General features: G+C 47.9%; 1 protein-coding gene across 1 annotated transcript in view; it reads left to right on the plus strand.

Annotated features, from left to right (window-relative positions):
* The window catches only part of LOC138516908 (dedicator of cytokinesis protein 2-like), a 2,920,848-nt gene that overhangs the window by 2,850,102 nt on the left and 54,464 nt on the right, over positions 1-16,282 (plus strand). Inside the window, exon 46 of the mRNA XM_069632364.1 lies at positions 6,492-6,668. Within this exon, the coding sequence (XP_069488465.1) occupies positions 6,492-6,668 (177 nt within the window). The remainder of the gene's footprint in view (positions 1-6,491; positions 6,669-16,282) is intronic.

Consider the following 16,282-nt stretch of genomic DNA (forward strand, 5'->3'; position numbering starts at 1 on the left):
GAGAAAGAACCAAGGACAAAATCAGAATCCAGAAGACAGACCGTAAGCAGGCAGAGTCTCTGGTACACAGGCAGCAGTCCTTAGACGAGCGCGGTTAGGAAACCGGGAGATTGGGAGGAAGGAGGATTCAAGGAATACGGAAGAGCAGATAAGGGTAACCAAAGGGACGAGGTTCTGCGAGTAGTTGAAGATGGAAATTCACGGGAACAAAACCTTCGTAGCAACTTCAATAGGAAGCGCACTTCTGCATACCTCAGAGCCTGAAATCCAAACCCAAGAAAGGCTCCATGTTTCTATTGGATGAATCAGGATGGCTACCCAGGATGATGGGAATCGTAGCTCTGCCGCGCTACTGCCCAGATTACTGCAACCTCCAGCGTCAAGGGAAAGGGGCTGTGAAGCGCCGTACTTTATGGAATAATAAGGTGCCATGCCTGGCAGAACATCTCCGGACATTGTAACGGGTATGTGCAGATGTCTCACGAGGGGCCGGCGCCCCCTGTATAATAACACTAGATTCCGAGCATTCAGACGCACAGATACTGCTCTTCTGAACACCTGTGAAGAACTGCTCACATTGCTGGACTCTAACTCTCTAGCTGTCCTCATTCTACTCAATCTCTTCTCTGCCTTTGACACGGTTAACCGCTCCATCCTCGTAAAACAGCTCCATGATACCCTGGGTATCTCAGAGCGGGTACTGGATTGGCTGGCCTTCGTCCTAACTGACCATTCGTCCCAGGTTTTTCTGGGCAACATCTCTTCACCTACTTCTTTCTCCACCTGTTGGGTCCCCCGGTCTCCAACCTCTCCCCTTGGCTCTTCAACCCTTACCTTGCTCAACTGGCACTCCTCATTTCCTCCTTCTCCCCAACTTCCAGTGTACACAGATGAAACACAACTCTTTTTCAAACTTCCTGCAGACCCTCTTGCATCTTCCATCAACTCGGACTGCATATCTGCCATTGACTCCTGGTGCACTGCCAACAATCTCTGCCTCAATGCCAGCAAGACTGGGATCCTTCTAATTGGGATCCCTGCTTCCTCTTTCTTCCGCTCACTCTGGCCATCCTCTATGGGCTCTCCCCCTTCTCCTTCATTTTAAGCCAGAAACCTTGGAGTCATCTCCGACTCCTCTCTTTCCTCCCTCCCTCACATTCAGGACATTACCAAGAAGTCCAACTTTCAACTCTTCCTTCTCAAAGGAATTCTCCCTTTTTCACTTTCCCCCAGAAGCTCAATGTTATCATCGCTCTGGTTCTCTTTAGGCTAGACTACTGCAATAGCCTTCTCTTGAATCTACCCTCTTCCTCTCGTCGATCACACCAAATAGGGCATTGAGACTTATCCTTGGCCTCAAGACCCGGGTCTGCATCTCTCATGCCCTTAAATCTCTTTACTGGCTCCCGGTTGCTGCAAGGATCAAGTTCAAATCCCTCTGCATCATCCATAAGGTTGTGTGTGGCCAGGGATCATGCGATCTGCAACTTGCTTTGACTTAATACTCTCCCTCTAGACCTCTACATTCCTCCGGTACCAACTCTCTGTGTGTGAAGCATTTTGGTAAACAGAGGGCCGGAGGCAAATCTCTTTTCTCAGCTGGCTCCCTCTTATGGAACAGCCTCCCCCTTCCTCTTTGTCTTGAGCCGGACCTCCTCACATTTCTGGAATCTCCTCAAGACTTTTCTTTTCACTCCCTCTCTTCTTCCCTCCTCTGCTAATCTCACGGCCACTGTGATTGGGGACCAGGGCACTTATGTGTCCTTCGGGGCCCTGGCCTCCCACACCCAATCGCCTTCAGCCTCCGCCTACACAAAGCAATTTTCTTGGCACTTACTGGCCTTCGCCAATGAAGACCTGCACTTACCCATTTATTTTCTACAGATGAAGGTTCCCTAGCACGTCCTACTCTGGGCACTTACACCTGCTGGTCACTCACAAGCATGGATGCTCCAGAACCTACCCCCCTCTCCCTCTCCTCTCACTGCAGTTGCATGCTCTGAATGCTCACCGGGGCTAGTAGATTCATATTTATCTCCCAGTTTATTCATTGTTTTCTTTCCCATGTTCCCTCCTTGTTGCCCTGTGGGTGTTTTGAAACACAATTTACTTGTTGTATAAGTGCCTAAAAATGCACAATAAATGTATACATTAATTAATTAAACAGCAAGTCCTCATCCCGATGGAAGGGGTCCCCCCACCATTTATTTATTTATTTATTGGATATTTATATGTTGCTTGTACAACAAGACAGTGTATCAAAGTGCCACAAGGCAGAAGGCAAGGGTACAAGGGAGTAAGTAAACAATGGAAATGACAATGAATAAATAATAAAGAAAAAAGCGGTCCTACTAGGCCTTTTGGCGTTCGGAATGTGCAAGTGCAGTGAGACAGGAAGAGGGGGCAACAGGTAAGTGCATGGACAGAAACGTCCCGAGTGAAGGGGGAAGTCAACTGCCCAACAGGTAAGTGAAGGGCAGAGAAAATTCACCCAAGGCGGGTTGAACCCAGAGGGCAGTGCAGGGGTTGGGGGTGCTGGTGGTGACTGGGCAGAACCATCGGACAGGCGGGTTTGGGCCCAGACGGATGTGCAGCAGGGAGGGTGCTGGTGGCAATTGGGCAGAAGGAACCACTCTTGAGGGACCAGGCCGCCAATCTCTGCGACAGAGGGGATGGTTAGCACGAGAGGGGTAGAGGGAAGGAGGAGGAGAAGAGAAAGGTCTTGAGTTGTTTGCGTAACTTGAGGTGGTCTGGTTCAAGATGGAGAGAGAGGGAGACTGTTCCATAGGAGGGAGCCAGCTGAAGAGATGTCTTAGAATTAGAAAAAAACCTTTCCAGCCTTGAGTAAAGAAGCGTTCCCTTGGCGACCGCTAGTTTTGGCTGTAAAACAAAGTAAACTAAATGGGCACTTCGAAGTGATTGTGCTAGGTTGTCAGCATGAGTTTATCCCAAAACTGTGTGGCTGCTACACAGATTCAGTTTAAGTAAAACAGAGGTTTGGAAAAGTTGCTCAAATGCGCCAACCTTATTCAAAAGATATGTTCAAAGGTGAGTCTGTTCAATTTTGTTTTTATTTTGCAAAATAGATTAGAGAACATTCAAACAAAAATTGTTCCAATTTTATGTTTAATTCACACCATTTCAATCCTTAATGCACCTTGATATTAGGTGTTAGCTCCACACCTATAGTTTAGTAGCTTCTTCAAGAAGAATTCTTTTTATTTAACTGATTATCTGTGCCTAAGTATATCGCTCTCAACACGTGTTTCCCCATTGTTGCTAACAATGGTTCATCAGGAGAGGAAGTGTATTTGCTAAAAGAAAGAAAAAAACAAAATTTCATTTAGAATAATGCTAAATTACACATGTTACATTTTGCTGTTAATTTTTCCATACCCAAAAAATGCATTTTTTTATATATAATGACTAGTTTGATAAAACGAGCACAGGACTGCATCCTTGTCTTGTTTGTTTTATATGAAAATATTCCTTTTATGGCAGGGTCCAGGAGAGTGCCTCTGTATTAGAAAATGACAGAAAAATGCCAACATGGTGGTTCAACTAGGAGGTCATCTGCTATCTTCTTGCAAATTGTGTTCCAAATGGCACCATGCCCAGCTGTCTTTGTATTTGGAAAGATTTTCAATAGTTTCTAAATCATTATTACTGCCCACTGGTAACTCTATCTGCATATTAGCGTCAGAGGGTAGGTTTAGAGATGCAAGAAAATGTGCTGTCTGGTTTACGGAAATAGAGGTTTCCTGCATGGGTACATGAGATTAGGGGTTGAATAAGATTTTAAGAATCTCAATCTTGCATAATGATCTGTGTTTTGCAAGATTACATTTGGAGATTATGGATTTAATTTTTATTTATTTTTTGTCTGAAAAACTAGCATCCGAGCAATCTTCTGCCCTTTAATTTGAAGTTGCGGGTGCAGCTAAATGCACTTGTTTTAGCCTTGAGCAGGTGCCATTTCGAATGTCTCTATGGGTTGACAATAGGTTAGTTAATGGATCATTGATCTATGAAGATTGCTTGAGGTAAAGTAACTCTTTCATAAACATGCCACTTCTTATTCCATTTCATAATAGTTCTTCTTCTAATGAAAGTGAGTGCATCCTTATGAAGAGTGACTTCGGGGACCACTCCTTTTGTAGACTGCAGAGCAGACATACTTGGCATTGGCAAATGGTGCCTTCCCCTCTCTTCACGCTGTGTGAAAGTTTGTTGGTTTGTTTATTTATTTGTATTGTGCACCAGACCCGAAGGTATCAGGGTGCAGAGGTTACAAGGAAATTCACAGCTTAGGTTACAAAAATAAATTACAGATACATACACATGGTACACGAATATGGTACAAGGTCAGACATAGGTGCTAGTAAAAAGCAGAGGGTGTTACATCATGTTTTAATTAACATCAGATTTCAATTCGGGGCTGTTGTGATGTCACAACTGAAATGTAGTTGTGATGTCACACAGGCTGGTACACCACCAGATCTGCCCATTTTATCAGAGGAGCTATTAACTGCAGCCGATGCTTTCTTCCCATTTAAACATGTAACCAGGAGTATATGAGAGCTCAGAGGAGGTGCAGCCTGGGGAAATGAGGTTGCCAACGGAGAACACTTTTATGAAAGACAGGAAGCCCTTCTAGTGAGGGGCCTAGAAAGGTCTGTATTGAGGGAGGTGGCAGGGCAGAGCCAGGAGGGGCTGGAAGCATAGGGTCTATTGTGAAGGTTCTTATTTGAATAACATAAGGTAGTGCAGTATTTGTATCCGCTCTCTCTATATGCCAGGCATCGTGTACCATCCACCCGACATTTTGCCACACTTTATCGAGGAGCTACTGAGCATTTTGGCTCCTCTCAACACCCCTAACAGTTCTACTATCGTGACAGGGATACTAGGGACTTGGAGAAGGCACTAGATGCCGGCAACTTTAAAATACTGAACACCGAGCCAACCCATTGTGTACCAATCACCAGAGATTATGCCTCACTGTATCGAGTAGCTACTGAGCGCACCTTTCTGGAAGTACTGGGCAAGTACTGGGCATAACCTCTCTTGGGGTGGCATAGACAGTGCTCTGTATGCCACGCGCTACAGAATACATTACTGGAAGTACTGGGCATAACCTCTCTTGGGGTGGCATAGACAGTGCTCTGTATGCCACGTGCTACAGAATACATTACTGGAAGTACTGGGCATAACCTCTCTTGGGGTGGCATAGACAGTGCTCTGTATGCCACGCGCTACAGCATGCCTTTCTGGAAGTACTGGGCATAACCTCTCTTGGGGTGGCATAGACAGTGCTCTGTATGCCACGCGCTACAGCATACCTTTCTGGAAGTACTGGGCATAACCTCTCTTGGGGTGGCATAGACAGTGCTCTGTATGCCACGCGCTACAGCATACCTTTCTGGAAGTACTGGGCATAACCTCTCTTGGGGTGGCATAGACAGTGCTCTGTATGCCACGCGCTACAGCATACCTTTCTGGAAGTACTGGGCATAACTTCTCTTGGGGTGGCATAGACTGTGCTCGGTATGCCACGCGCTACAGCATACCTTTCTGGAAGTACTGGGCATAACCTCTCTTGGGGTGGCATAGACAGTGCTCTGTATGCCACGCGCTACAGCATACCTTTCTGGAAGTACTGGGCATAACCTCTCTTGGGGTGGCATAGACAGTGCTCTGTATGCCACGCGCTACAGCATACCTTTCTGGAAGTACTGGGCATAACCTCTCTTGGGGTGGCATAGACAGTGCTCTGTATGCCACGCGCTACAGCATACCTTTCTGGAAGTGCTGGGCATAACCTCTCTTGGGGTGGCATAGACAGTGCTCTGTATGCCACGCGCTACAGCATACCTTTCTGGAAGTACTGGGCATAACCTCTCTTGGAGTGGCATAGACAGTGCTCTGTATGCCACGCGCTACAGCATACCTTTCTGGAAGTACTGGGCATAAACTCTCTTGGGGTGGCATAGACAGTGCTCTGTATGCCACGCGCTACAGCATACCTTTCTGGAAGTACTGGGCATAAACTCTCTTGGGGTGGCATAGACAGTGCTCTGTATGCCACGCGCTACAGCATACCTTTCTGGAAGTACTGGGTATAACCTCTCTTGGGGTGGGACAGGCAGTGTTTTCTGTGACAGGCAGTAAACTTAATTTTTGAGCGCTCTGGGCAGAACCTCCCTTAGGATGGGCCGGACAAGGATTTATCTGCCAGTTGCGAGCGCCTGGTACCAAAAACTGGCAACACATTTTCTCTTTGACTACAAGGACAGCATACATGCCCACAGCGATGTGTTTACTTCTTATTAACAAGATAAGTTTCACTTCTGGAAATAATGCATCTTAATCTCTGGACACATAGCAGGGAAGAGCAAGAGAAAGCATTGGACACTGAGCTGTGTCGTGTGCCACACATTATGCCTCCCTCAAAGTAACAACTATCCTCACTTCTTCAACTTTGCCCACAGAGCACGATGAGCCCCCTGGAGAACGCTGTTGAGACGATGAAGACAGCCAACAACAAGATTCTGGCGGAGATCCAACGCCATCACACCGACCCGAACCTTCCCATCAACCCGCTGTCCATGCTGCTGAATGGTATCGTGGACCCTGCTGTCATGGGGGGCTTCGCCAAATACGAGACGGTGAGAGATGCGCGTTTCACTCTGTTTCAGCCTTCCCTTTCCCAAGATCCTGCAGTGGTGCATGGGTAGAACGATCCTGCTGTGGTGCCTTGGTAGAATGACATCCTGCACTGGTGCCTAGATAGAAAGAGATCCTGCATTGGTGCGTGGGTAGAAATATCCTGCAGTGGTGCCTGGGTGGAAAGATTCTGCATTGGTGCCTGGTAAGAAAGATCCTGAAGTGGTGCTTTGTAGAATGAGCTCCTTCATGGGTGCCTAGTAGAATGAGATCCTGCAGTGGTGCCTGGGTAGAATGAGTGCATGCATTGGTGCCTAGTACAATGAGATCCTGCATGGATAGAATGATATACTTCACTGGTGCCTAGGTAGAAAGATACTGCAGTGGTGCCTGGGTAGAAAGATTCTGCATTGGTGCCTGGGAAGAAAGATCCTGAAGTGGTGCCTTGTAGAATGAGCTCCTTCGTGGGTGCCTAGTAGAATGAGATCCTGCAGTGGTGCCTGGGTAGAAAGATCCTGCAGTGGTGCCTTGGTAGAATGAGCTCCTGCATTGGTGCCTAGTAGAATGAGAACCTGCCCTGGTGCCTGGGTTGAAAGAAATCTTTTACTGGTGACTCGGTAGAATGAAATCCTGCATTGGTGCATGGGTAGAGTGAAATACTTCAATGGTGCCTAGGTAGAATAAGATCCTGCACCAGTGCATATGTATAATGAAATCCTTCACTGGTGCATGGGTAGAATGAGATCCTGCACTGGTGCATGGGTAGAATGAGATCCTGCATGGGTGCCTGGGTAGAATGAGATCCTTTTCTGGTGCCTGGGTAGAATGAAATCCGTCAGTGATGCCTGTTCAGATTGAGATCCTGCATTGGTGCCTGGGTAAAACTAGATCCTGCATTGGTGCATGGGTAGAATGAAATCCTTCACTGGTGCCTGGGTAGAATGAGATCCTTTACTGGTGCATGGGTAGAATGAGATCCTGCATGGGTGCCTGGGTAGAATGAGATCCTTCTCTGGTGCCTGGGTAGAATGAAATCCGTCAGTGATGCCTGTTCAGATTGAGATCCTGCATTGGTGCCTGGGTAAAACTAGATCCTGCATTGGTGCATGGGTAGAATGAAATCATTCACTGGTGCCTGGGTAGAATGGGATCCTGCATTGGTGCATGGGTAGAGTGAAATACTTCAATGGTGCCTAGGTAGAATAAGATCCTGCACCAGTGCATGTGTAGAATGAAATCCTTCACTGGTGCCACCAGGGTAGAATGTGATTCTGCGCTGGTGCTTTGTTAGAACAAAATCATTCACTGTTGCTTAGGTAGAATGATATCCTACACCTGTGCATGGGTAGAATGTAATCCTTCACTAGTGCCACAAGGGTAGAATGTGATTCTGCGCTGGTGCTTTGTTAGAACAAAATCATTCACTGTTGCTTAGGTAGAATGATATCCTACACCTGTGCATGGGTAGAATGTAATCCTTCACTGGTGCCTGGGTTGAAGGGGGTCCTGCACTGGTGCATGGATAGAATGAAATTCTTCACTGGTGCCTGGGTAGAATGTGACCCTGCAATGGTGCCAGGGTAGAATGTGATCCTGCACTGGTGAATGGGTAGGATGAAATCCTTCAATGGTGCCTTGATAGAATGAGATCCTGCACCGGTGCATCAGTAGAATTAATTCCTTCACTAGTGTCTAGGTAGAATGAGCTTCTGCACCGGTGCATGGGTAGAATGAAATACTTCACTGGTGCCTGGGTAGAATAAGATCCTGCACCAGTGCATAGGTATAATGAAATCCTTCACTGATGCCTGTGTAGAATGAGATCCTGCACCAGTGGATGGTCAGAATGAAACTCTTCACTGTTGCCTAGGTAGAATAAGATCCTGCACTAGTGCATGGGTAGAATGGAATCCTTCACTGGGGTCTATGTAGAATGTGATTCTGCACTGGTACATGGTTAGAATGAAATCCATCACTGGTGCCTCTGTAGAATGAAATCCTGCACAGGTGCCTGGGTAGAATGAAACAGTTCACTGGTGCCTGGGTAGAATGAGATCCTGCACTAGCGCATGGGTAGAATGGAATCCATCACTGCTGCCTAGGTAGATGAGATCCTGCACTGCTGCCAAGGTAGAATGAGATCCTTCACCGGTGCATGGCTAGAATGAAATCCTTCACTGGTGCCTGGGTCGAAGGGGGTCCTGCACTGGTGCATGGGTAGAATGAAATCCTTCACTGGTGCTTGGGTAGAATGAGATCCTTCACTGGTGCATAGGTAGAATGTGATCCTGCATGGGTGCCTGGGTAGAAGGAGATCCTTCTCTGGTGCCTGGGTAGAATGAAATCTGTCAGTGGTGCCTGGGCAGAATGAGATCCTGCATTGGTGCTTGGGTAAAATTAGATCTTGCATTAATGCATGGGTAGAATTAATTCATTCACTGGTGCCTGGGTAGAATGAGACCCTGCGCTGGTGCATGTGTAGAATGAAATCCTTCACTGGTGCCTGGATAGAATGAGATCCTGCACCGGTGCATCAGTAGAATGAAATCCTTCACTGGTGTCTAGGTAGAATGAGCTCCTGCACCGGTGCATGGGTAGAATGAAATACTTCACTGGTGCCTAGGTAGAATAAGATCCTGCACCAGTGCATGGGTTTAATGAAACCCTTCACTGATGCCTGTGTAGAATGTGATCCTGCACAGGTGCATGGGTAGAATAAAGCACTTCACTGGTGCATGGGTAGAATGTGATTCTGCACTGGTGCATGGGTAGAATGAAATCCTTCACCAGTGCCTTGATAGAATGGGATTCTGCACTGGGTCTTGGGTAGAATTATTTCCTGCACTGGCCCATGGGTAGAATGAAATCCATCAATGGTGCCTAGGTAGATGAGATCCTGCACTGCTGCCAAGGTAGAATGAGAACCTTCACCGGTGCCTGGGTCGAAGGGGGTCCTGCACTGGTGCATGGGTAGAATGAAATCCTTCACTGGTGCCTGGGTAGAATGAGGTCCTTCACTGGTGCATGGGTAGAATGGGATCCTGCATGGGTGCCTGGGTAGAAGGAGATCCTTCTCTGGTGCCTGGGTAGAATGAAATCTGTCAGTGGTGCCTGGGCAGAATGAGATCCTGCATTGGTACCTGGATAAAATTAGATCTTGCATTGGTGCATGGGTAGAATGAATTCATTCACTGGTGCCTTGGTAGAATGAGATCCTGCACTGCTGCCAGGGTAGAATGAGATACTGCACTGGTGCCAGGGTAGAATGTGATCCTGCACTGGTGAAGGGGTAGAATGAAATCCTTCAGTGGTGCCTGGATAGAATGAGATCCTGCACCGGTGCATCAGTAGAATGAAATCCTTCACTGGTGTCTATGTAGAATGAGTTCCTGCACCAGTGTATTGGTCGAATGAAATCCTTCGCTGGTGCCTGTGTAGAATGAGATCCTGCACAGGTGCATGGGTAGGAGGAAACACTTCACTGGTGCCTGGGTAGAATGAGATCCTGCACCAGTGCATAGTTAGAATGAAACACTTCACTGTTGCCTAGGTAGAATAAGATCATGCACTAGTGCATGGGTAGAATGGAATCCTTCACTGGGGTCTAGGTATAATGATATCCTGCACCGGTGCATGGGTAGAGTGAATTCACTGGTGCCTGGGTTGAATGAGATCCTGCACTGGTGCATGGGTAGAATGAAATCCTTCACTGGTGCCTTCATAGAATGGGATTCTGCACTGGGTCCTGGGTAGAATTATTTCCTGCACTGGCCCATGGGTAGAATGAAATCCATCAATGGTGCCTAGGTAGATGAGATCCTGCACTGCTGCCTAGGTAGAATGAGTGTTACGCTCACCTGGTATCCACAGGGACCCCACCCAGCCGGGTTACTCACTGGTATGCTTCTCAGCTTTGCCCTGATGTGGTCTGCGTGGAAGGTTCTGCCTGAAAATACAGGAGGACTGTGTTCAAGACTGACCGACTGGGGTAAGTATCCTCCCTCCAGCCCGTATGATTTCAGTCCCTCTGGCGCCCTCTCCTCACCTTGTGGTAGAATTAGGCGTGCTCTCCGTCCTGCCTTCTTTGCAGGGGCGCGTTGTCTTTCATGGGCGAGTGCGGTCCAGTTACTTCACTGACGCCGGCCCGTTGATATTGTTCAGGTAGGTCTTATTGCTGTTCTTTAGTTTTGTTGCTATCCTGCATGCCTTTCTTTGTTTAAAATGTCTCTTTTTTTCTCCCTTAGGTATGCGGAGCTTCAGCGCGGTGAACTGGCTTGGTTGAGCCCCGCTGGCAAATGATGGCGCATTAAGAGCGCTATAATGCGGTAAGTAAGCGCTATTCGCAGCGCTGCAAAGTTTTGCCTTTGCTAACCTGTGTTTTCCTTCCTTGTAGGTCGCAGTGTTCTTCAGCGCGAGTGGAATGTCCGGAGTGGTGCTAGCCGAGAGGCGACCAGCCAGGTAAGCCTTTTCAGCAGTTCGTAATTTGTAAATGTCTCTACTGCTTTCTTTAATGTTGCCTCTATCTTCCTCTTTCAGGTCGTTCTGTCCGGCAGATTCAAGGAAGCTGGTCTCAGTAGCTGCAGGTGTTTAAAGATGAAGACTGCAGGTAAGATGCTGCTGCTAATGATGTTCCTTTTGTCTCCTTGCAGGTTCTACTTCGAGGATCGAGGGAATAGCTGGACACGGTGAGCGTCACGTTGCAAGCTGCAAAGTAACGCGAAGCATGTTGTCTTGCTCGGGTGTGGTTTAAATAGCCCCAACAAAATAGTCCAGGTAAATTAGTCCCTAGGCTGCCCCACCCAAAACACTAGACCGCATAGCTTGGTTCTTAGGGGCCAAGCTATGTGGATGCCTCCATGTTGGCTGACAATACAATAAAGTAGTTCCCAAGCACATTGTTTTTCATGGTGTATGGGCCTGGCGCCGTAGGCGCCAGGACTGGCCCCATGAGGGCATTTGAAGAGGATGCCAGGCTCTAGAGGCCTGTGTCCTGACTCCACCTGGCCAATGGGTTTGCCAGAGGGGGTTTCGGGCGAGGGTCATGACAGCACCTCCCCCTAAGGCCCCTCCCATGGTGTTCCTTCTGTCCGGCCCAGGTTTGGTTGGTGTTAGGAAAGATTTCGTAATTGTAGGGAATTTTCCTTCCATGTGGCAACCCCTAAACTTTTTGCTGTTGTTTCTCACCTTGTTCTTGACTTTGCCAGAGAAGTGCAGCCTTCTGCCGCACTCCTCTAGGCTTTCGCTCCTTTCTTACGGGGAAAGTGACATGCCCTTAAGACAGTCAGTACCGGGGAACGCTGTTTCCCGTAGTTTCTTTTATCGTGTTGCGGCTTTAGTGCAACATGACACAAGAGGGCACTGTAAGCTAAGTTACAGCTCTCTTGGGTCTCTAGCCTTCTACAGGCCCTAGATACTCTTTTAGGATGGTATTTGATCGGTGCAAGTCATTCAGGGACTCGAATGGTGGCAGCGATCGTTTTGTTTATTTTGAGCTCCTTTTGGCGTTCTGAGCACGTTTTTCGCACTGAACCCAAAATGGTGGCCTGGCTCCCAAAATGGCCAGACCACGAGGCTCCTTTGTCTTGTCCACTGACCGTCTTGCTCCCTTCACCTTCCCCAGGTCGAGAGACCCGGGGCCTTCCTTATTTGGGCATGTACTTTCCCGCGAAACGTGGTTGCTTTCGCGGGCTTCTACATGTCGTTTGTGTGCCTCCAGGGTGTGGGCTGGGATGTCTGGTCCCAATACACATCCTGGGTGCCAGAGAGTCTAGGGTGGTGTGAATGCCTGGGACCACCGTGGTCCGTGATTGGTCCACGTATGGTATGTGTGTTGATGAGCGGATCTCCCATTGGCTCCCCTCCGTTTTGGCGCGAAGGGAACCGTGGATAAGAGGGGGCTGGAAACACCACTACCATGTCGATCTCCTGAGTTCTCACGAACGAAGGAATACAGGAGCCAAGTATCCTGCAACCACGAGGCTGGACCGAGGAATCGCTGGTGACCCGCTGAAGGAATCCTCCTTTGCACTGCTGTCGTCCTGTGAAACCCTTTCCTCCTTTGATCGAACCAGAAGGCCTGTACTGGTGCTTCGACCTTTGGAATAGCAGGAACAGCTATTCCCGGCGACTTCATCAACTCCTGCCAAGTAAGCCTTCGGAAGTGTCTCTGGGCCATCCAGTTGACTGACCAGCTTACAAGGGAGTCTTGCTCTGTAACTGCCGCCAGGTTGTGTTGTATTCCGAGTCCTTGTCACTCTCCCACGCTTCGTACACTTGGCGTTCCCAAGTCTGAAGGGAGGAGTGTACATTTGACTCGAATACACACGGCCGCTCCGTTGTCCTGCTGCGGCAACAAACTGTGCTGGTTTCGTCGATTGGGACGTCTTTTTGCTCTACACGACTACGAGGCATTCCCTGCTCTTCTGAACCTGCCAGCTGCTGAAACTAACGTGGAGAAGCCTGGGTCTGCTTGCTTCGGGGACCGGTGAGTAGTTTAGCTAGGATCTGGTCGCCCTCCTGCAGTATCCCATTGCTTTTCCCTGCTGTGTAAAAACAGCACCCTTTTGGCCGTACTCGCGCTCTGCTTCTGCCCGCTGTGGAGGCTGCGCTTCAGTTGCGGAACCTGTTCTCCTTCTGCTGTGCACTAACCCGAACTGCCTGACTTCCTCCGAAGAGCTTCCCCTTTTGCCCGTTGGCACCGGCGTGGCAGGTACTTTGAGCACAAGGCTCCACTCTTCGCAGGGCTCGGACTTCCATCTAGTTAGGTGCCTCTGAAGGCGAACTGAGTCTAAAGCGGTATCGCACTGCCTGTTTTCCTTTCCTTTCAGGTGGACTACATATTTCGTGCTTTAAACGCTTGCGACTGTGTATTTGTATATATATTGTGTTGATATGGTATGTGTTGGTTTAGTATTGTGATATTTTGATTTTCTCGCTACGGTCATTATTTTAAAGGCCTTAAAATAAATGTGTATCTATTTTTGATATAACAACTGTTTGGAGTAGTTTGTAAGCGCTCTTGCTTTGTGTGCTCATTGCGGGCTTTCAGTCACCCTCACCCCTCTTGAGACCTAGTCTTGACCGCCGCGATCGCTACCTTGATTGGTCTGGCTCGTCCAGAGGTTACCCTGTTCCAAGTAATTAGGTTGGCCTTCTGAACTTCTGCGCCACCAGGACAGAGTTCAGAAATCCGTCTTAACAGTTGGGAAGTTCCAATGTAATTTCCTGAATAGACGTGGTGCATGGATATTCTCACTGGGCTCCAAGGATCTATCTTGTGGTCCAAATCCTTTCCAATCGACGAGATAATATAGCTTGGTCCTAGAGTATTTAGAGTCCAAGATATCTTTGACTTCGAATTCTGGTTCTCCGTCAACAAGTATGGGCTTAGGTGGTGTCCCAATCTGTGTGCCGGGTTGCATTGGTTTCAGGAGAGACACATGGAATACCGGGTGGATGTGTAGATTAGGTGGGAAATCCAGTTTCACGGCTGCTGGGTTCATAATTGCCTCAATGGTATAGGGTCCTAAGAATCTGGGATGAAAGGTCTGGGTTCCCTTGATGGGTACGAATTTAGCAGCTAACCAAACTTTGTCTCCTACTTGATAATCAGGGGCCTTTTTCCGGTGTTGGTCGGCAAATCTCTTTTGTTTTTCTTTGGCATGAATAAGGTGTTCCTTTGCTCTTTTGAAAGCCTGAGTAATGGTTGTGTGTAGAGTCTTTACCGCTGGCATTTCCAAGCTGGCTGGAAGGTCTAGTTCAGAGGTACGTGGATGTCTGCCATAAAGGGTATAGAAGAGCGTTTGTCCCGTGCTTGAATGCAAAGAATTGTTATATGCATATTCGGCTATCCATAGTAGGTCTTTCCAAGTCCTTTGTTCGTGGTGCAGCATGCACCGAAAATATTGCTCGAGTGTCTGATTGGTTCTCTCGGTTTGGCAGTCCGTTTGGGGATGGTGACTGGTCGATAGCCGAACGTCGATCTGGGCCATTGCACAACATTTTTTCCAGAAGTTTGAAACAAACTGGCTGCCTCAATCAGAGACCAGAACCGAAGGGAAGCCATGTAGCTTAACCACGCCCTCCAGGAACACTTTTGCTAAAGTGGCTGCGTCTGGGAGGCATTTGAGAGGAATAAAATGGGCCATCTTCGAGAATAAGTCCACAACTACAAGGATGGTGTTGAACCCTTGGCTTGGAGGTAGATCAGTGATGAAGTCAAGGGAAAGAGTGTGCCATGGAACTGGAGGAATGTCCAATGGTTGTTTTGAGATATTGCAGGTTTTGGTGGTCTGTGATGACTGCAATGGTGTGTCTGGCCCCCAGAAGGTAGTGCCTCCAGGCTTTAAAGGCGGATTTGATAGCCAGGAGTTCCTTGCCTGTGATGGCATAATTAATCTCTGGAGGTGAGAACTTTTTCGACCAGAAGGCCACAGGATGTAGCTGGACAGTTTCCGGGTCTCTCTGTGAAAGGACAGCCCCCATTGCGAGACTGGACGCATCAATTTCAACGACATAAGGGAGGTCTGGACGAGGATGTCGCAGGATTGGAGCGGAGGTAAACCTTTGTTTAAGTTCCTGAAAGGCTTCTGCTTCTTCGGTCCAAACAAACTTTTTATTGTTTTTTCGTAGTAGTACTGTAATTGGGTGCACAACCTGAGAGAAGTCTGGGATGAACCGGCGGTAGAAATTCACAAAGCCCAGCATGCTTTGTACCCTTTTCAGAGACATCGGTGAAGTCCATTTCAGAATGGCATCTACCTTGTGCACGTCCATTCTGTTGCCTCCTGGAGTAAGGAAAAAACCAAGAAATTCTACTTCGGTGACGTGAAAAAAGCATTTTTCAAGCTTTGCAAACAAGCGATGTTGACGGAGCTTGTTGAGGACTGAACGAACGTGCCTGACATGATCTTATTCCGAGGCTGAGTATACTAAGATGTCGTCTATGTACACTAAGGTGCACACATCAATTAACTCCCTTATGACGTCATTCATGAAATACTGGAATGCCGCAGGAGCGTTGCATAACCCGAAGGGCATGACTTGATATTCAAACAAGCAGTACTTAGTACGGAAGGAGGTTTTCCATTCATCTCCTTTTCTGACTCGAACCAGGTGTACGCTCCTCGAAGGTCCAATTTGGTATAAATCTGGGCATCTTTAACTTGGTCTAGCATCTCAGGGATAAGTGGCAAGGGGTAGCGCTTCTTCACAGTCATCTGGTTCAATGTGTGGTAGTCAATACAGGTTCTCAAGTCTCCTTCCTTTTTTGGCACGAAGAACAAAGGACTGGCTGCGGGGGACCAGACCGGACGCAATTTCTCTCCCATCCACTGTGGTTACCTTATCCATAGTTGGCTTAGAACACAAAGGAAGCCCCATCTCTCCTGCCAGTTCTTGATCAATATAATTTCCAACTGCTCCGCTATCGATGTATGCTTCAACGGCTTGCATTTTTGATGACTGTTGGTGGTTTATTAAGATCACTGGTATTGCAAAGTGCGAGGTCAGCAACTCTTTTTTCTCACTCGACAAACTGACCTCTACGTTTGTCGAGCTTGGTAGTTTTCCAATTCCTTAGCTTCATCCTTCTCTGTGGCCCTGACTGTTCTTCTTG

This window comes from Ambystoma mexicanum, chromosome 6q (assembly GCF_040938575.1).
Source record: "Ambystoma mexicanum isolate Mex_15411 chromosome 6q, UKY_AmexF1_1, whole genome shotgun sequence".
NCBI lineage: Eukaryota > Metazoa > Chordata > Amphibia > Caudata > Ambystomatidae > Ambystoma > Ambystoma mexicanum.